General features: G+C 38.9%; 2 protein-coding genes across 5 annotated transcripts; one reads left to right on the forward strand and one right to left on the reverse strand.

Moving 5' to 3' along the window:
- Positions 1–6,941: 6,941 nt before the first annotated feature.
- On the reverse strand, positions 6,942–17,940 carry LOC124296661 (nucleoprotein TPR-like). Of its 3 annotated transcripts, XM_046767798.1 has the most exons (17): positions 17,484–17,940; positions 17,211–17,373; positions 16,750–16,971; positions 16,084–16,643; positions 15,484–15,875; positions 15,069–15,325; positions 14,457–14,962; positions 13,773–14,297; positions 13,211–13,683; positions 12,663–13,109; positions 10,943–12,544; positions 10,379–10,669; positions 9,888–10,298; positions 9,438–9,803; positions 9,155–9,338; positions 8,670–8,966; positions 6,942–8,169 (listed from the first exon to the last, which is right to left on the reverse strand). In XM_046767798.1, the coding sequence occupies exons 1-17, from the start codon at positions 17,653–17,655 to the stop codon at positions 8,060–8,062; spliced, it is 6,978 nt and encodes a 2,325-aa protein (XP_046623754.1). In that variant the 5' UTR covers positions 17,656–17,940; the 3' UTR covers positions 6,942–8,059. The 3 variants fall into 3 exon arrangements, with proteins under 3 accessions (XP_046623754.1, XP_046615324.1, XP_046606999.1); XM_046759368.1 differs by having other exon boundaries at positions 8,670–8,963; positions 10,379–12,544; XM_046751043.1 differs by having other exon boundaries at positions 10,379–12,544.
- A 252-nt stretch (positions 17,941–18,192) lies between these two features.
- Positions 18,193–20,997, forward strand: LOC124310140 (golgin IMH1-like). Of its 2 annotated transcripts, none has more exons than XM_046747268.1 (3): positions 18,193–18,396; positions 18,859–20,265; positions 20,452–20,997. In XM_046747268.1, exons 2-3 carry the CDS (start codon positions 18,903–18,905, stop codon positions 20,961–20,963), a joined length of 1,875 nt encoding a protein of 624 aa, XP_046603224.1. In that variant the 5' UTR covers positions 18,193–18,396; positions 18,859–18,902; the 3' UTR covers positions 20,964–20,997. The 2 variants fall into 2 exon arrangements, with proteins under 2 accessions (XP_046603224.1, XP_046630153.1); XM_046774197.1 differs by lacking the exon at positions 18,193–18,396 and adding an exon at positions 18,411–18,582.
- Positions 20,998–21,123: the final 126 nt, after the last annotated feature.

Raw genomic sequence — 21,123 nt, forward strand, 5'->3', positions numbered from 1 at the left:
CGCTCGCTCCAAATAATATTCGCAGAAGCGATCTCTGGCTGGTAAAGTTTACTCACCGCGCCCACCCTGGACCATCGTCACGTTTTTTTTTTTTTTTTCTGTTTTTTTCTTGCACAAAAATTGTATGCAATGCATGAATATTAACTCATCGGTAATAGCTCCGTACGAGACACGCTTCGTGTTATCGTAACGCAGATTGCCAATCACTATCACGGGACCTAACACTTGCTGACACTCGGCATAACGCTGGACAGCATGCCACGAAACAGTCATCTAGAAATGACCGGTAGCGTCATTCGTTTGACTTCTGACGTATCGGGGGACACGATCGTCACGGCAATGACACATCTACGATATTATTTGTGAGCTTGCACCCTTCTTACTCAACCTCTGAGATCATGCTGAAAGTGACTGGTTCATTAAACTATATTTTATTTTTTCGTTTTTAGGAAGAGAGATGCTTATGCATCTTACAGATTAGTCCTTGTGTAGAGTATGTTGCATTAGTGAGAGGTGACAGTCTAGACTAATCGAAACTCAGGGTACACGTGATTTGCGGAAAATGTTCCAATGCAGCAAGTGAAGTCTGCTCCGGATATTGCAACGACTTGCGAAAGCAGAAACGTACGTCATTCGCATTCTCTGCATCCTGTACTTTCGCCGGGATTTGATGAGCTGGTGTATTATGGGGCTTTCACGGAAGTTACAGCTAAGAATAATGAAGAAAAATAATGGTGATGCCAATGACGTGCAGGTGGTTTTAATGTTAGGTCTCTTTATTCATCATTTGACGTTTATTTCATGGAGCATATACACTTTTCTACGAACGCGCGTTCAAAGTGCGGGTAGTCGCACTTGTTACTATTTATAGTGGTTCCGACACGTGCGGTCATATTATCCTACCGCATTTTACTTTTCTTCCTGTCCCAGTGTCGTTTCGACATGTTTACAAACGTCAATTCTTTCGGTGGTTGCGTATGCTCTTGTTATCGGATTACGGAAAGTAATTATCTTTCAAACGATGCGCATAATTCTACGCAATGTCGGTACTGATGGAGATACTTTCTGTGTCGAACTTCCGTTAGGAAGCTCAAGTTTTAAATCGGATGATCCAACACTTTAGATCTAGACGTTGACTAATACTAACCGCACATCCATTCTGATTTGTAGTATGGAATGTATGCTTGTTGCGTTAGGTCGACGCCAGTCCTTCACGGCGTAAGACTTTAGTCATGGTGGTCAGACCAAAAAGATATTTCCCCGTGTTTACGAGTAGCAATAATTAGTCATCACACCCAGATATCAATTTCCTGAATGCACACGTTCTGACACATGTGGCGCTCAGATACGGTTCACGATGTTTGAATTCATTAATTTTCGAAACGCAATGCCTGAACCCGGATGTCTGTAGGCTGTATTCAAGCAATACGTGACTATGATAACTATGCGGATGTTATTGTTGGATATAAACTTAATGCCCAATCCAATAACCGAGACAAAGCGCATCGCTCTCACCTAAGCCGGTGTAATAGACGGTCATTTCTGCAATGCATCATATACGCGAAACACTAGTAACAAGTTTCTTATCTTGACAGAAATTACCATTCGCATGTGCACCAAGGGACTAATGAATATATACTTATACTACGTAGAATATTGTGAAATACTCCGGGAAAAGAAAATCGTTAATTACAAGCGATCGATTAAGATTGACGAAATTACGATCAACGATTAGTCACCTGATGAATCTTTACTATTTTAGAGTAAAAAGAAGGCGAAACTATAGTCGGGCAAACCACAGCATTAAGCTGATCACTAATTAATTATAATTATTTGCTCTTCTCCTAAACTACATTATGAATATGCGATTTCATATCCGAGAAGCGGTCATACGAATAACAAGTCAGACAAAATACACAGCTCCGGTGTACTCAGATTATGGTATGGAGTTACTTAGGTGTATTTATACCCAAGCAAATCCCTAACGTGACATTTGCATATTAATTAGAAACTGCATCTACTCGATGGATGCGAGCAAAAGAAGGTCAAAGACTTTTCTCAGCGTTGGTAGTTTACCGGGAATCAGGAGTTCCCAAGTTTATGCGTCGGGAATAAACATGTTAATCAAGAATGACTGAACGAAGCAAATAATCAAGGATGTCTCAATAAATTCGATATGCTACAATATGACGTCACCGAGGTTCATTACTGTATATTTATTTAATTATTTTGAAATTTATGGTAAATCTCTTCTCTGTAGTACGACTAGCTTAGCCGAATAATCATTAAAATGTGAGTTAGTCGATAAATTTCTGGCGCTCGTGTGATATTATAATTCACATTTTTACGTATTTGACAAATATGATATAAATTCACATTATTCGCTGTTAATTTATGGAAATGTAATACGAACGGACATCTTTCACTCGAAAGTACATGAAATACGCTTGCGGATAAAAGAAATCCCTTAAGCATAAGGAATTGCGTATCGTCACTTGCATCGTGTAATGAAAACATTATACATGCGTGTTTAATTTAGTGTTCACAATTTTGGGACGAATTCATCTGCATTTACATACGATGATTCACAAACTGCATGAATCACAGTGTAAAAGATGAACGGTTTGAAAAAATGTTGATTCCTTCATACAGAATTACATCAGTTTCCTTATCCACGCGAATTTTGTACCATTCTTTTTTTCTGGGCATACTTACTCGTATCACATATTTGCAGTAAATCGATATAGAAGGTAAAAAAGTGCCGAGAAATGTAAAGAATTTCACATTTTTCATCAGTTATGTCCAACCTTCGCATGCATACTCGATTGAGAAGCCAAGATTCGACATTCATGTAAATTGTTGTAAATACCTCATTTACGGCGTTTGGAGCGTTCGTCGTTTATTAGATCGATCAACTACACAAATGTGTTATTAACGAACACTCGGAATATCGAAGAAAAACTTTCACCCATAATACGAAAGTTGAAAGACCGTCATTCTTTTGCCCATCCTACAACGACACGTAGATACATATATACATGCATACGTAAATCTATAAAGTTGCGCAATCGGTCCATCCGCATTATTCACAAGCTGTGACAATATACGGTTGGGTAATTTACAGCCGCGTAAAGTAATGCAAGGTAGACGACATACGGATCAAACTATCGTTACACTCACGCATACCAGATACTGACGCAAAAACGGATGTGCGTATGCTACGTCTTTATTTCCTTTCCAGACTTCACCGTTAGTGCGTCTATAACGAACAACGCGTCGATTTTGTTGAAATCAAAAAACCCCTGCGATTTTCCTCTCCGCGTTCCATTGGCCCGATCGCACCTAACCGTGCCGCATATATACTTCGGCAGAGCCAAGATACGAATCATTTTACAGTGAGCTTGTGCGCGTGCAACACGCGCGGTAAAAGTGCTTCGAGTAACTGCGATACACAGTGTTCTGTACAATTGGTCGTTCATTTCTTTGACAGCCCACGTTCACAAGCTCCCAAATTTTTCTCCTACGCCCCGGTGTAGCATGACTACGGGATTTTGGATTATTGGATTACTTCTTATTGCCGTTGGATCTATACCACTTGTGAAAACGTGAAGTTTCGACCGATTCCCATACCGACATAGAAGCTGCAGATTTATAATAAGCGGACCGATTGTGCGTATTTGAAACTATTTTGGATTCGTGAAAGTATTGCGCTAACCTGCTAGAAAATGCAGACTGGGTATTGGATAGTGATTGGGTTGTACCTTTTCACTTTGACAATTGAGGCAGGATCAATTTCGGAACTCGATATCAAATTAAAAGAACACATAAGTCGAACAGCCAGTTTTCCATGTGGAGTCCCACAACTCCGGTCCTACAAAATCAAAAACCATCTGACCGCCGGTGCCCTTAAAACGAGCGAAAACGTGTTTCCACCCTATACAGTGATTCACAGATGCGACTCGGGTACCGGTTGCTGCGGCAGCACAAAAATTTGTGCACCGAAAACGAAGACCGAGATATTGGTGGCAATTAAAGTGACCAACCAGATAAAGAAAATGGAGGAGACAATACGAATGTTGAAGGTAGAAAATCACACGTCGTGCGAGTGCAGTTCGTCGCAAGTCGAGGTTCCACCTCCTGTAATGACATTGGTGCAGCAATAACCCGGGATCTTTTCCTGCTTACTGTAGGTATTATGAACACGCGTTTATGCAGCTGCTATTTGTTGGTGCGGGTAGATCTGCTCAGGAAGTGTTTCTTCAAGTTCGTCGAACACGAAAAAAGTTCTTCGGCCATGGCCATTCCAATGCATATCGGCGAACGCTGGCACATTTCTCCATCGTTTAGTTCACCACGGAAAACTGGATTATTTTTACGTATTCAAAATTTACTTAGCACTTAGCGAACCGGTTTATGTGTTATTTCATATTAACGTGACAGTGAATTATTTTTAAGAAACTCTAAATTATTTATGAACGAATGTTTTATATTCGCTGAAATCGAACGAATCTTAGTTTAATTTTTAATACTGGTATTATTTTCAATGCAAAGCTGCTAAGTTGAGGTAACATAGCTGTGAAATCGTGCGGAGGTCGTAACATATGTAGGCGCCACAACTTGTTGAGGAACGATGCCAAGTCTCGGAGTGGCCGGCATAATGGCATGTTCGCCGCATACATTTGATACAATTTAATGACCACCTGTTCAGCAATATATTGCTTGGGAAACTGTTCGTAGTATTATTATTTATCAACTCGCTCAACGAGGTACTGGGTACGCGATGCCAAACGCAAGATATAAAATACATTTCAACAGCTTGTGATATTAGAAAGATACTGATTAGAATGTAATAATTATAATTGTCGCAAGTGAGCGCTTATACTATTAATATGTAGTGTTTAAAGCTCTCGATTCGATTCCATCGAGGCTAGTACACGTGATTAGACAGATCCAAGAAATGTATTCGCCGCACATAAATTATTCGAAAGAGTGCTTGGCTTCTTTTGCGCGATAATATTGCTGTAATGATTATACATACGTGTAAATTCCATCCCAGTCACAATCTCGCGAATCGTGCTTCCACATACTTCCAATAGCTACTATACCATGCTATACGCCGACTTCTCGTATTTGCGAAACGCAAATACCAGACTGAAGCGGGCGAACACATCTCTTGAAACCAAGACTGACGAGTATTTATACATGTAATGTGAATCTATTCCTACGTCGCTCACGTTAGGTGAACGCATAGTTTAGAATATAGGTTTTTTTCCTGAATTATGTATTATAATATTAAGCTTGAAATCTATAATTTATAGACATTATTTATAAACTAATTTATAAACGTTATTTATAATCTAATTTATTAAAGTTATTTATAGCATACAATTTATAAACCTTATTTACTATAGATAACAATTTATCAAGTACAGATGTACGTTTTTGCTAATGGATGGTATCAAACCGCCTAAGGTACTAAATTTTCTCGCAGCAAAACTGAATATGTATTATAGTATAGAGGATACAGATATTTCAATATTGAAGTTTATACTTATTTTATACACAAACGCAAGTTCGCGATGCAGGCATTGCGGCGATCATAGGTGAAAACCCAGATATATACATATATTTGTAGTAACGATTTCGAGGTCAACGTTTGTACTGTACATCAAGTACACAGATGTTTTAATCATAGGTGTGTAATAAGTTTCCCGTCATCTGATTTCATAACGATAGTAAATATTAGGCGAATATCGTTTCGTTGAGAATATATAATATTGCTTATGAAAATTAAAGCACCAAATATATTACAAAATTCAATTCTGACTATTATTGACCCTTTTTATGTGTTATCTGTCGAAAATTTAACTCCATTATCTGCAACGCACACTGGTACAAGTCACAGTTATGTAATATAATTATTTTTTATTAGTAATGGAAGTATAAGTTTAAATATTTATATCATGCTCTTTTCGAATAATTTCAACCAGATATCAAGCTAGTGACGATGAAGCTGATTCATATGGATGTACGAAGAAATGAGAATTTATCAGCAAAGTATGTGTTCAACCGATGACTTCTTCTCCCAAATTACGCGTCGAATCTTCATTTGGTTTTATTAATTTTCGTTATCCGTAACGTTCAATGTCCAACCTGAAATCAGACTTACTTAGCTCCGTACGCGCAAGAATATATTTGAAACGGCTTACAGTCAGTAGTGCCATCGTATCGACGCACTAACCTGTGAGGAGCACTGCTGAATGTGGTAATTGTTATCGAAAAGCTTCAACACTAACAATTGTAAGCAGTGTGTGCAATTGGTTCCGCGAACTGTAGGTATCGCTGCGCGGAAATCTGTGCTACGCAATTTGCGAAAGTGGTTACCTCATGCTAGGCCACAAGTCTCATCAAAAATCGCTCCAAGATCTTGGATTCCTTGGTACCTATCTCATCGACTCACACAGCGTGACCTGGGGAAACCAATATTTTGAACGGTTTCCAAGATCGTGGACACAGGTCTTTATCTAAGCGTTGTATTTGAACTTTATTGTATATTTATGATTAGTACTTACATTTATTCTTAGTATTATCGTACTTTACAAATTTATATACGTTGAGTTTATGAGATGAGGATTCTATAATCGAATCAATGGTAATTCTGGTCATCAGCGACAATGAAAGCAGGGATTTTCGATTTTTATTAAAACTTTTGTTTGTTTTGATATCAACGTGCATGGCGTGAAAAGTAAGACGACAATCAAATTATAAGAAAATTACTACTCTTCATTTAACATTCATCACGGCATTATTTCAGTAACAGCTGCAAGTGATAATACAAAGTAGGTAGAGAGTAGAGAGAGAAGGTATCTGAAGATGCTAGTGGAATTGAGCCTTGACTTCTCTATTACCCAGGTTTCAATTTCATAATCACTTTATCACAGTTAGTCTCATCATAGCATATTATTTATTGATTGAAAAATACACATATCGAAAGTACAGGTATATATTCCATAATATTCGTGGTATCGTTTCTCAATTATCAATACATGTTGCCAATTTTACTTTAATATCTGACAAATTTTGTCCCATAGTTCAAAACTATCTCGACCTTACCATAAGAGACAATACAATTCCTATAATCCAAGTATTACGAATTATAGAATAACTTCATCAGTCAGCATTAATGATATAGAAACGGTTGAACGCAAGAGACGCGAGATAATTTTGCGATTAATATTATTAATCGACGGTCGTTCAATCGAATCTTTCGGAGAGCTATACGGAATGTGAATTATTTAAAGTTAATATTTTATTAACGAAAATCATAGAAGCATCTTGAACCATATGTGAACTGAAACCGTCACTTGACATATGTACATTTTTTCGTCGTCGCTTTTAAATGAGGTAAGATAATTTTTCCAATAACAACTCAAGCCGGGATTTCACTCTTACTCATCTATTTTCCGTTATTTTTACATTCGTCTGACCTAAGAAGGCAATTACTTCTTTATCAGAATCCTGTGATTATTTTTTCTCAGACGATGGAAGTTACATATCAACCACGGTATTATCTATAACTCCTGTATCAAGCATGAATGTATTATCGTGATACAACTGTCACGAATCTTCCTCAAATATCTTCATTTCCACTTTTCTGTTGCTCAGTTAATTTCTTAGTCAAATAAGTTATCTTATATGCACCATTTACTTAAAATACTCGTACTCAAGTTACAGTTTGGGTACAGATTCATAATCTAGCTCATGCAATACCAGCAATACATTCATATGCCGATCGATACTTGACTATCAAAATAATACGTTCTCTGAGCAAGGGATTAGCAGCCAAGAGTTCTTACGTACACTTTTACAAATACTCGGTTTTTCCAGAGTATTTGTTAGACGATAGATTTTCACAAAGTATGATGACACCACTCCATCAATATTCCAAAGTAATACTAGACCACATTAAACTGCACGTCGTAATATGATGAATCTGGTTTTATCATAATATATGCATATATGTTAAGCAGCACCTACTAACTAGTGCTAGTACTATGTCTTAAAAGCGGGCATACGGAAATTTTCGCATACGCCGTCCTCTGGAACCTCGTGCTCTACCTTCGCTAACCCCACCTCTTGATTGTGGCCCTCCTCTTATTGGATTGTGCCCTACAATTAAAGAAAAGGTTGTGGTCTGTACTTTAAAAACGCAGCAGTTACCATTCAAAATATTGTGCGTAAAATATTACAGCAACAATAGCTGCCAAGAAATAGAAAAGTGAGAAGTGTTTCACAGGAATATAATAAAAACTGGTTGTCCTGCAATTATATACATTTTTCGCTAATAGTACACTTGTTATGAAAGGAGACAAAACGTCGGTTACTGTTATATTGCGAGGATTTCATGCCAACATAGTATAGTGCAAGATTTATAATATTTTGATGTTACATCAATATTGATAATTACGTGTGAACATTATTAAATTATAGAATTTGTATTTTTGAAAATTCAGTTGGACATTTTTTTTGAATAGGGATCATTTTTTCCAGTAATACGAAATTTATTATTGAGTAGATAAAAATGAAAAATCTAACCAAATTCTTGCAATAATAAATTGAATGTTTGAAATAATTATGGAAATATATATGGGAACAAACTTTCAACTGACCTCGACCAGACTGATTTTCCCAGATAATGGGTGTTGGCCGTTGTCCTCGAGACGAGCGGAATGGAGATCGGTTAGAACGACGTGCCGTAACTCTGTTATTGTTTGCTGCTGCAGCTAATGCCTTCTGTGAACGTGTGTTACATGACGGAGAGGCTTCAGCCTCCCGACCTTCATCTTCTACTTCTTCGGTACTAACTTCAGCACCTGCTGGTTCCGCCTCAACTTCTACTTCGGTAACCTCATCATCCCCTGCACTTGGACCACCCTCATCTTGTTTTTCACTTTCTGAAGTCACTACTTAATAAACAGACCGTACATAGTAGAATCATTCAAACTAACAGCTGCAAGTGAAACTAGTTCCATTTTTCAAAGCGGCTACATGTTATTAATGCAACCAATGCTTAGGAGGGAATGTATACTTGATATTGTAAATATAGATGATTGGGAAAGTTTTAAACTTGACTATAATGGAAAAATAAAATTACCGTCAGCAGGTGTCAACTCAAGAGTTTCAGTCGTAACTTCTGCTTGGATCGCTTCTTGTTCTACTGTTACAATTCGAATACTAGGAATTGCTGATTCATCACTGGTGTCAGTTGTTGCTGTTATCGTAGCTGTCGCAACTCCAGATAGAGGGGCTTCTTGTTCTTCTGACTGCCCACTGCTTGTCTATAAAATTTGTAAGAACAGAAAGGAATACATTAATATTGTTACTTCTCTGTACACTAATTAAATTTCATGTATTCATGTAGAAAAAATTTTTTTTACCGAAGGTGGTACATCAGCAGCAGCTGGAGACACTTGTAACGGAGTAGTAGGCACGCTTCGTCCTGTTCCAGCATCTTCAAGTTGAGTCAGATCCATTCGTGTATCATCCATTCCTTCTTGTACTACTTGAGCGACCCCAGAGCCTGAGGAGCCAAAAATAGCTCTTGCTGGTCCAGTGGGAGTAGCTAATGTTGGTGTTGCTGTTGCAGTAACAGTAGGTGAAGGATCGCCGAAAGTAAACCGACCTTGCGGTACCTGGGGAGAGCTGACAGCTTCTCCAAACCCATCTCCTCGGCGAGGTACAAATAGCGTTGGGGTGCTTGGTACTATACTGTCGTCACCACCATCTTCATACCCCTGTTGAGGCTGTGATCACAAATCAAGATATCATTTCCCCACTTTGGTAATTGTTAATTTGCTTTTTCATAACATATAAGTCGGAAGGCATACCAAGAGTAGATGTTGTTGCTGCTGTTGCCTTGGCATCGGAGCTACACCACGAGAGGATCTTGGTACAAATGGTAAAGGTGGCTCTCCAGTAGGACCAGCACTGCTGATGGCTTCTGACTGTTGTTGTTGCTGATTGTTAGTAGTTGCAGGTTGAACTTGTCGGGGTACTTCAACGCTAGTAGAGTCGTCCTCCATTATTATTTCTACTTCATTATTGTCCACTTCTCCTTCACCCTCAACTCCATATGGTAATTCTTCTTCCTCTTCCATTTCCTCGTATGTTTCATGGTCAAATTCTTCTTCCTCTTGAACCTGATGAGTTCCACCTCCCTCACCTTCGTCACAATCAACTACAACCACACACCCATCTTCTACTTCTTCATCTTGATCACGTTGGCTTGACGTAGGTACCTGTGGAGCAAGAAATAAAACGAGAGATTTAGCTATTGGTAATAAACGCTTAGTATTAACATTTTGGGTCATGAACAAACCTGATACTCGACGTCAGTGGCACTGGCAGTGGGTGCGGGTGTTATTTCTTGCTGCCTGCTTCGCTTATTTTTTGGGCTTGGACTTTGTTCTTGTTTTGTAGCCTCTACACCACCTTCGGCAACACTTGATCCGGATGCTGAGGTATCAAGACTTCTAGGACGTTTATGGCCGCTGGTACCTTGCGAAGTGCTCACTGATGGTGTTGAGCTGCTCGCTACTGTTTGTTGCTGATCACTAACACTGGCCACAGCTTGTTGCTGCTGCTGTTGTTGTTGCTGTTGTTGTTGCTGCTGCTGTTCGACTCTCGGACTAACCAACGCTACAGTTTGTTGCTGCTGTTGAGGTTGTTGTTGGCACTGCTGCTGCTGAAGGCTTAAAGGTTCTGCACTTTCTGGGTCTTCCCGCTGAGTGGATTCTGCTGGTTCGCTGAGTTGCGGCTGAACTGCTAGTTGCCGCAAATTGCTAGTGGTGGTCTGGGACGAACTGCTCGTACTGGCTGGTTGATAGTCAGAGTGACTGCTGGTAGGTGAGCTAGTTTCAGTAGTGTGAACAGCCTGTTGTTGTTGTTGTTGTTGCTGCTGTTGCTGTTGTTGTTGTTGTTGTTGTTGTTGTTGTTGCTGTTGTTGCTGCTGCTGCTGCTGCTGCTGCTGCTGCTGCTGCTGCTGCTGCTGCTGCTGCTGCTGCTGCTGCTGCTGCTGCTGCTGCTGCTGCTGCTGCTGTTGTTGTTGTTGTTGAGGTGCTACTAAAACAGGGGCTGCTACAGTTGTGCGTAAAACAGCTGCAGTCCTAGATTGTACCACAACGGTCATGGGACGAATGCTTGCGAGAGGAGTTTCCGAACGTGCTGACATGGGCTTAATGTTAGCTGTTGGTGGTTCATTTGCAACACTGACTCCACCAGTACTCGATGACAATTGTCTTTGCAATTGATTAACTCGTTGGAGAAGAGCTTCTTTTTCAGCATGCACTTCAGTCTTCTCATGTTCTAGACGTGAAATTCTTCCTTCCATTTGAGATTTTATGGCAGCTAGTCTCGCATCGTGTTCAGAAGTTTCGGATTCCCCTGAATTAGATTCAACTTTAGACTTTAAATCGTTCAATTCTTTTTCACAAACCTTTTTCGATTCTGTCAGTTGCATGATTCTCGTTCTCGCGCCTTTGAGTACTTGTTTTGCACGCTCTTCCTTTTCAACACTGGCCTTGTTTAATGTTTCCACTTCTTTTTTCAGGGCTTCTGTTTCATTTTGTAAAGCCGTCAATTGGCGAGTCAGTTCCTCAGTACGAGCGGATAATTCAAGATTTGCCTGACGCAGCTCTTGCCTCCCCTCTTCCCTCAATTGATTTTCACGTTCCACATTTTGCACAGCTGTTCCAGTTGCTTGTAATTGTGTCTGTTTAGATTTCTCTTCCTCAAGCGTCTTAGTTAGTTCTTCAAATTGTGTCTTGTATTTCTTTGCAATTGTACGGATCTTCAATTCTTTATTTTTGGTATCATTCAGTACAACTTCTTTGTCTGTGAGTTCTTTACGCAGTACTGTTACTTCTTTCAATTTTGCAGCTGAGTTAGCAAGTGATTCGCTCAAGTCTTGATTAAGCTTTCGGATATCCTCTAGGCTCTTGGATAATTGTTCGCTCTGAGATTGAATCTGACGTTGCTGTTGGATCAGTTGTTCTTCAAGTTTGGATTTCTCGACCTTCAGTAAATTCAATTCATCCATTTGTTTTGCATGCGTTTCACGCTCAGAAGTCAGCAGTTTACTAAGATTTTCTCGTTCACTTTGCAAACGTCGCCAGTCCTCGGGACTTGCTTTATTGGCTCTTTCTACAAGAGCATTGGCTCGTTGACGCCATCTAGTAGCTTCTGCTTTGAGGCTGTTATTCTCTTGTACCAGCGCTTCAGTTTTAGATGTTAATTCTCGAACTTTGTCACGAAGTGGTACCACTTCGGCCGAAAGTGCTGTTACTTTTGTAGTCAGATCTGATACTTGAACCAGTAGACTATCTCGCTCTTCTCTAAGGATACGATTCGAATCCGTGATAGCATTGAGCGTTTCAACTTTGCGTAATAGTTCAGAATGCTTTGAAGTTGTTACAACATCAATTTCCGATTCTTCACGTTGTGAGCTGAGCAATGTCTCTGCTTCCTTCATTCGTTTCTCCAATGCCTGTTATTATTCGGACATGAGTTATTAATATTTTTATACTTTCAAATACTAGGAATTTTTTAATACTCTATGCTGTGACCAAATAAAAAAAAAATGGAATGGAATCGTTAATACTTACCTCAGCCTGTGACTTGAGTCTTAAGTTTTCCGCTCTCAGAACGTCAAACTTTGCAACAGCCAAGTCCTTTTCTCTTCTAAGATATTTCATTACTCTTAAGAGCTGTTCCGCTGATTTAGAATCATCTTCAAGTCCACTGAAGCTACGATTCATTGCTTCTAAACTGGTATCAGGGCTTATGGAGCAATTTGCGTTCAACTGTTGACTTTGGATAACAGCAGTCCGATCACTTAGCTCTTGTATTTGATCATGCAACAAGGAGTTTTGTGCGTCCAAATCTTTCATTCTGACTTGTAACTCATGAACTTCCTCATTTAACCGTTGTTCTCTTTCATGCCAGGCAGCCTTCTCAATTTGTAGTGATTCAATTGCGGAGTCCCGTTCTTGGGTAAGATGAGAGATTTTCTCTGCTACAGCACCTGATTCTTCTTTTAGTCGCGCGAGTGCCTGCAATAACATAACAATGTTATTAATTACGAGACACAAATACACGGACATTCGTAATTAGAGTACAAAATTTCGGACCGGAATGTATACAGAATATTTACCTGCAAGTCGGTGGAGTGCAGGAGCATTTCTCTAGCATATTTTTCTTCAGTTTCTTTGACAGCATTTGATGCAGCTTGTAGATCACTTTGAGCTGTAAGCAACTCTTGTCTCAATTCCCCAAGTTCTTCCAATTGTCTTTCAGCAATATTTAGCTTTCCACGTAATTCTGAGTCTGTTTCATGGCATCCTGATTTAATACGACTAAGTTCGCTTTCTAAGTCTTGATTTTGCTGTTTAAGTGATGCTATTACAGCCTGCGTTTCCTGAAGATGTTGTTCAACTCCTTCCTTGTATTTGATTTGTTCCGCCGTCAACTCTCGGAGCTGGCTTTCAGAGCTTTCAGCTATATTACAATACTGTTGGCTGTGTTGGTGGGCTGCTTTCAACTGTTCTGAGAGTGATCTGACTTCTGCTTGACTACTTGTGAGTTGAATCTCAAGTTCCTTTAGTCGCTTGATCGTATTTTCATCTCCTGTGAGAAAATTAACATATTTTTTGTACACTAACAGCATCACAATTCTTAAATTTCAAAATCAAAAATGACGTTGCGTAAATATTTACCAATCATGGGTTTGGCTATTGAATGTGCGTTAGCTTGTCTAAGTCTAGCACTAAAATCTTCAATACGTCGTACATCTTCAATGTGAACTTCGCGAGCAGCTTCAAGGTCCGCTCGTAATTTCTCGACCATCTCACGTTCTTCTGTGAGCCGTTGCTGTGAGGTAGCCAACTGGCGTTCTAAGTGAGATGCTAATTCACGAAATCGATCTTGTTCTTCTTGAAGTCTTCTACGTAAAGCTGCACACTCGCTAGTAGCGTCATCGAGACGCTGTTCTGCTCGTAATTGACCCTCTGCTTGGGAACGTTCCAAACTGGCTTTAATAGCTTCCACATCTGCTCGTAGCAATGCTTGCGTTTGTCTCTCTCTGTGCAATACCTCCCGCTCTTTTAACAGGCGTCCCTCTGAATCTCGCAATAATTGCCTTTCTTGTCGTAGGTTTTCTAATTGCACCTCAGCTCGTGACAGACGAGCTTGTGCATCTAAAGTTTCGTCTTTCAATATCATTATACTCTGTTCATGTTTTCCTGAAATAATTCAATCACTTAATATCGTTGACAAATTCATCAGTTTCAACTTATGATTAAGAATAATCGTAACTCCAAATTAAATGTAAAATAATGTAATATCCTGGCACATTCATTCATCAAATCATTATTGGTTCATACAAGGGTACATTTTCATACCAATTGTTGTATTGTAGTTACTGCATTTTTCCTCAAGAACTTTAATTTGGGATTTGTATGAGCTGACATTGGCCTGTAGAAGATGGAATCGCTCATTAGCAGAATCCAATTGCGATTTCAATCGGCAACTGCGTGCAGAACTGGCCTCTGCCTCTTTTCTCAATCTCTCAATTTCTTCACCTAACATTCGTTCATGCGCAACTCGTTCTTTTCTATATGTATCATACTCGTCACACAGTCGTTTTAGCTTAGATTCCAATTCAGCTATTTTTTTATCTTTTTCTTCTTTTTCTTTCTTCTTATTTTCTCTTTCATTTTCCTTTTGATCTACCTCCATTTCCACCTTCTCCTCGTCTGTAACAGACTCTCGGCGACTATTGGTTGAGGTCTGATTCAGACACTGCTGATACATATTCTTGTACATATCCCTTTGTCTTAACAAACCTTCAAGCATCTTTGATTGTCGGTCCTGCGCCGCTTGCATGTCAGATAGTTGTTCTACATACCTGAAATGAGACAATATTTACTTTCGTATACCATTAAATGGGTTCCTTACGTCAAATTACACAGTGGGGTGTAATACATCATTGACTTGCTGTGAAAGTAATGTACCTATCAAGTTTTTCTTTCATCTCCCCAGAATTAATTTCATCAGTTGCCTTTTCAATTTCTTCTTGTCTTGCAGATAATGTTCTGACAATTGATAACAATTTTTGATTGTTTTCCTGTAATTCTTCAATATCTCTAAAGGTAACCAACTTTTTGCTGATAATTTGAGAAGATGCTAGGTCGTCAGACTCCATTATTGTGGAAGAGAGGACTGTCGAACCTCCACGACTCTCCTGGACTTCTTTAAGAAGGAAACAGACCTAGAATGATGAAAAATAACTCTACTAACATGATCATACGACTGTACAGGTATTCCTATGAGATATTTGTCACATGATAATTTTTTTTTTTTTGTACTGAGTGTTTGAGACATAACAAATGTAAATGAAGAAATCTAAATTAAAATATATAGAAATACCTGTCTAGCAAGATCCGCAAGCTCTGTCTTTAGCCGTTTATTTTCCCGAACATGGTGGTTAGCAATGCGCGAAGCCTCATCTGCAGATTCTTGCAAACGATGATTTTCAGCAAGAAGGTCATCAAGACGCGAAGTGAGCATTGTAACATTGGCAACTGCGGCTTCGTAATCGTCACGCTGTTGTTGCAGTACTGGTGCCTTATCTTCAAGTTCACGGAGTATTATATTCATTTGTGACTTTAATCGCTCATTTTCTTCTTTCTCAATTGCCAGTTCGTTGGTAGCATCAACCAATTGGGTATAAATTTGGGTCAGGCTGGAGCCTTTTTTCAACAGCCTACTTGCTACTGCTGCTGTTGGAGCCAGTTGCTCCACTGCGTGGTCTAACATTTCTATGGAGCACATAGTAAATAATTAAGTCAAAACGTTCTTAGCATGCTTACCTTTAATATATCGTATGGATGTCTGGTAATTCATCGAGCAACTTTCATGGATTAAGCTGATCAAGAAAAAGTATTCAAAAGTATGATCTAAACGCAATTATTTTCACATCTAGCCTTAAATTTGATGGAAATTAGATATCCAACTTTAAAACTATACCTTGTTTGGCATCCTTCAGTAAATCATTCGCTCGTTCCAGCTCTTTTACAAGCTCCTCGATTTTTTGTGACTTTTCAGCGACCTCTTCATCAATTCGTATTTGTAAATCATTGTGCTGTGTTTCAAGCACACCGTACTGCTCGGTGGCTTGTTCAAGCAGGGATTGTAGTTCTTTAACAGCTGAACTAAATTCTTCAGCCTTGGCATTAGCTTCATCTGCCATTCCCTTATACAGATCAGCTAGTCTAGTTTGAGCGTTAACTTCCTCACGATAAGAAGCATGCATTGAAAGCTCATGAGCTCTTTGTTCTTCTAATTTTTGTGCCATTTCATCACACCGTTTGATGATGAGGGAATTTCCTTCGCGGAGTTTACTAATCTCATCATTAGCTATTCGCAGTTCTTCCTCACGCTGTGAAAGTTGGGTTTCTGTCAACAGTGATCTCTTGGATGATTCAGTACGAACATTTTGCAGTTCTCCAGTGCGCCTTGATAGCTCTTCTTCTAAATTGGCCATCTGTTGAGATAAAAGGGTTCGCTCTTTCTCCAGACGCTGTTCCCTGTGAATAAATGTATTTACAAATTTCCAACAAGGATTTATATTTCTCTGTTAAAATACTTGAAACCTATGGATAACTTGAGTTAACAATTACAATATCTACTGACTTGTAATCTAAAGACATCTCGCGACTGCGGATCTCTTCAGTGTCAGCCAGAGCCTGACATTTGGCAGTCACCGCTGTCTGCAGCTGAGTACTGAGCATTTGCAGCTCGGCATGTGTACGCTCAAGTTCTGCATCTCGACGTTCAACCTGTAGTTGTAATGCATCTCTTTCATCTGTGGCTACATCCCGTTGACGTCTCAGCTCTCCGTTATCCTTTTCTAATCTATATAAAATGGATCAGTAACAGAATACTAAAATTGAGATGCGAAATATCTATTGTTTCAAAGGAATTCGAAGTCTATTAATTTGTTAGGCAACTCGTTATAGCCACTTTCTTTCACAGAAAAAACAACATATGCACATATATGTACTACCTGGAATTTAAGAAATGAATTGCCTGATCGTACATTTCTTGAAATGTAAACCCAGAGCTAGGAAGAAGCACACTAAAGATATTTGTACCTTCTAAGTGATTCTTGTAATCTTGTTGCTTCAGACCTAGTTTCATCAACTTTGGTTTGAAGTTCATTTGTATATTTGTTGGCCAGTTCCAGTTTGCCTTTACATTCTTCCAAATCCAGTTTCTGCTCATTGTAATCCTTTTGTAGAGTCTCTAATTTTTGTTCTGGCAGATGAAGAAAGCAAAATTGGATGGTTAAACAGACATCAGTGAACAGTTTGAAGGGAGTTTTGAAACGGTAAATATCGGAGGCAGAAAAGTAACGCTAATCTTACCGAGATTTTTTCTGGCAGTCTCAAAGACAGCTTTAGCAGTGATAAATTCTTCGAACCGTTCATCGAAATACGATTTCAACTTTTCGCTGACACCCTTTGGAATATGTGTAAGTTCTTCTTCATTCAATATGCTGCCTAGCACGTTGTGTGGGTTTTCTTCTATTGTTTCCATATCGTTTTCGCCGAAAATTCACAAATTTTAATATGTATCCGCGTCTCTTTTTCGTGCAGATTCTACAATCTTCACCGGCGTTTGCGGTTGTCGGTTGATTTGTGAAGAAAATGGTGCCAGAAATACAGATTTAGGATTATTACCAACTTAAAATCATCGGCCGTCACGGTAGCATAACGGTGGGTAAAAGTAAAAAGTAACGTTATTGGCTAGTTCGTTGAGAACAGGTCTGACATTGGTCGACTTCCGTAATTATGCAGCCAGTGCTACCGTGATTGCTGCAGTCTTAGACCATATACTACTGGAGTTAGCTACCCATGCCCTCAAACTCGCAAATACTATGGCCGTGGCGATGAGAGAGCGCGACATATATCACGTGTTACCGTGGATACTCCGTTTCTCTCACTCTGCATTTGATTGGCTGAGAGGAAACGCATTGGCCAACCAGGTTGTAAAGCGAGGGAGATAGGTAGTACATGGCATTGATAAACTATCTCACTCTCTCACTATACTTTCAGTCCACGCGAGGCTACCTTGAGTAGTACATGCTATAAGGCTGCAGTTCACAAACAACTGTATCTCGAAGTAAAGGAAAAGATCAATGCTAAATGAGCATAAGCTACTCAAAAGCTACTGATAACAGGATACCAATTTTGAGTTTCACTCGCTCTATCAGATTGTAGGGTAGCCCTTCCATAGCCTCATTCTGCACGGATTTTCATCGCTGACAGCAATTTTCAGGTTAGGTATATACGCAATCGGAATTATACATTCCCGGGTTTTTTCGAGCCTGGGTAAGCAGCGGGACATCGATGTCGCTGTCTGTCGTCCAGCCAACAGTTGGCATTCCCGATAAGTTCTGTTAGGGGTTCTGTGCTCCGAAAACTACCGACCACGTGGATTAATACGTTGTCAATTGCGCCGCAGGTAATGCGGAAAATGTTTTTAAATATGGATACACATGTCGGAATAAAATTGTTAATTCATCGCCAATGTTATCTTTAATGATACTTTATTAAATTCCAGCACTTTACAGTTGCATTTCATTTCTAATATTCCGAGCAGACTGCTTGTTTAACCTCGAATAATGTGTAACAGGATTGAAGTAGCGTGCTATTTTGTTTCGATTTTTCTACCTTGACGACTTTTATTTAAAAATTGGTTATGTCGTTACAAGTTGATATGAATTATATGTAATTTCAGGTACCCTTCGGCTGTGTTGTTTCTTTGCTTGAAGATTATCCAACATGACTAGATTTACCAGAGCCAAGGGCTCCAAAGCATCCAATGAACGTGTGCCTGATGAGGCTACACCATGGAGTATAATGAAAATGCAGCTTGAAGACAGTCAAACTGCATCCAAAGCTGTCACGAAAAAGCCAAAAACTGCTACTGAGTTACTTGCAGAGAAGGATGACCGATTATATTATGATACGTTTGGGAATGTGAATCATGAATGGGCAGCATTTGACAACGTTCCAGAGTTACAATCCAAGAAAAATAAAATTGACAAATTACACGATATCAAAGGCAGCAAAAACAATAAAAATCAGAAGGCTGTTGAGGTACAGGGCTTAAATGATAACTCTTCTAAAGATCAAGTTCTTGCAATTCCAGTGAAAATAAAAAACAAAAAGCAGAGTAACATTCAAGCTAGTAGTGATGAGATCGAAAATTCTAGTACTACTAGTCAAGTTAAACCAAAATCAGCTAAGAAAAAAAAACTTAATGTAACTGGAAACGAAACAGAAATGGCTGCAAAGATAACTGATATGTCAAAAAGTTCAGACATAAAGAACAAAGCTATCAATTCAACTCCTGGTGATACTCTGCTAGAGGCCAAGTCTAATTCTGTTGCGGTAGAAGACCTGTGTTCGAAATATAAGCAATGTAAGGAATGGAAAAAGAAATCCAAGAAAGCGAACCCTGATTCCGATATTGGTCAAGCGGCAATCGATTTGTTGCAGCAAAATCAGAAAGCTGAGTTATTGAACAGTGATTGTGCAGTGAAAGATAGCATTACTAAAGCCCAGGAAGAAGGATGTTCAGAAAAGTTGAGTAAACGCCAAAAAAGAAATAAAAAAAAACAGAAGAAAATAACTAGCACCAATCTTGAGAACCAAAATCAAGCTACTACTGTAGACACACAGAAGAATCATAGTGCTGAAGGCTTTGATGTACAAGGAAATGAATGGAGTAATCAGGTCAAATTTGGAACACCAGCAGTCCATTGTTCACGTAGGCCTACGTCTACTGAAAGTGGAAATCAAATTGACCCATGCAACAATTCTGTTAAAAAAAATAAAGAATTCAGTAGAAAAAACGGTAATTTTGAAATACAAGCTAATAGTAGTAGTGAGGCTCACACTGAAAATTTCTTTTCTGATAATTCAAAAAGGGTTAACAATAATGCTCAGAGCTTAAAGGCCCAAAAAAGAAAAAATGGCAACAATGAGAAAGGAGAATATAAAAGACGCAAGCCTGATGAAGGTGTTGTTAATATGATGATTAATGGCAATGAAGTTCAAGTTGTTAAATACGATGGATTTCCTGTAAAAAAAGAAGATGCAGACCGACTGGAGCAACTTAAAAAAAACATGATTATCAAAGGTAAACCTGCATGGGCTAGATATGTGCAATAGGGGTTCACTACAACATATTTGAAAAATAATTTCTACTTTTATCTTTGCGTCAAATAGTTCCATGCTTATAAAAACTCTTGACAAAATTATTAAAATACAAACATATTTTGCTGTGGAAATATATTTAGAAATTCGAAATTAATTATTTTTACAGGTATTCCTCGCTCGGACATAAACATCGCAATGAAGTTGGAAAGGCGTAAAGCGGAAAAAGCCCTGGCACGTGAGCGAAAGCGAGTCTGTTTTCATTGTCGTAAGTCCGGTCATAATCTTTCAGATTGCCCTGAGCTCGGTCGTGACGAAGCTGGTACTGGAATTTGCTTTAAATGTGGATCTGCAGAACACACTCACTTTGAATGTAGAGTAGTTAAAGGTCAGGAATTTAGACACGCTAGCTGTTTCATTTGTCGAGAGCAAGGGCATATCGCTAAACAATGTCCAGATAATCCTAAGGGATTGTATCCTCAAGGAGGCAGTTGCATGATATGCGGCGATGTAACACACTTGAAAAAAGACTGTCCAGATCTTATCAAGGAAAAAGAGGAAGCCAATATTACTGCTGATAAAATTAAGAACAGTCAATTAGAATCGTTACAAGAAGATAATATTAATGAAAAAAAAGCAGATGATCAGAATAAGGTTAGATGTAAAATTGTTAAATTTTGATGTAAAAATAAATAATTAACTATTCAACATCTAATACGGAAGCCTTTACTAAGCGATAATTTCGAACAAATCATGTTTTCATGATACTTAATTACACCCCTGAATGATCATTTATTATTCAATCCAAATTTTTCTAGCTTGATATGATCCTCGGATTATT

This window comes from Neodiprion virginianus, chromosome 1 (assembly GCF_021901495.1).
Source record: "Neodiprion virginianus isolate iyNeoVirg1 chromosome 1, iyNeoVirg1.1, whole genome shotgun sequence".
In the NCBI taxonomy this organism is placed as follows: domain Eukaryota; kingdom Metazoa; phylum Arthropoda; class Insecta; order Hymenoptera; family Diprionidae; genus Neodiprion; species Neodiprion virginianus.

Bases quoted from the DNA above. Each gene is read 5' to 3' on its own strand.
- LOC124296661 (XM_046751043.1), bottom strand. From the start codon at position 17,655: ATGGAAACAATAGAAGAAAACCCACACAACGTGCTAGGCAGCATATTG. The intron at 15,326-15,483 runs GTATTTCTATAT...TCATCATTCTAG, and splicing joins TTGCGGATCTTGCTAGACAG to GTCTGTTTCCTTCTTAAAGA. The intron at 13,684-13,772 runs GTAAATATTTAC...ATTTTCTCACAG, and splicing joins AATAGCCAAACCCATGATTG to GAGATGAAAATACGATCAAG.
- LOC124310140 (XM_046747268.1), top strand. From the start codon at position 18,903: ATGACTAGATTTACCAGAGCCAAGGGCTCCAAAGCATCCAATGAACGT. The intron at 20,266-20,451 runs GTAAACCTGCAT...TTATTTTTACAG, and splicing joins AAAAAACATGATTATCAAAG to GTATTCCTCGCTCGGACATA.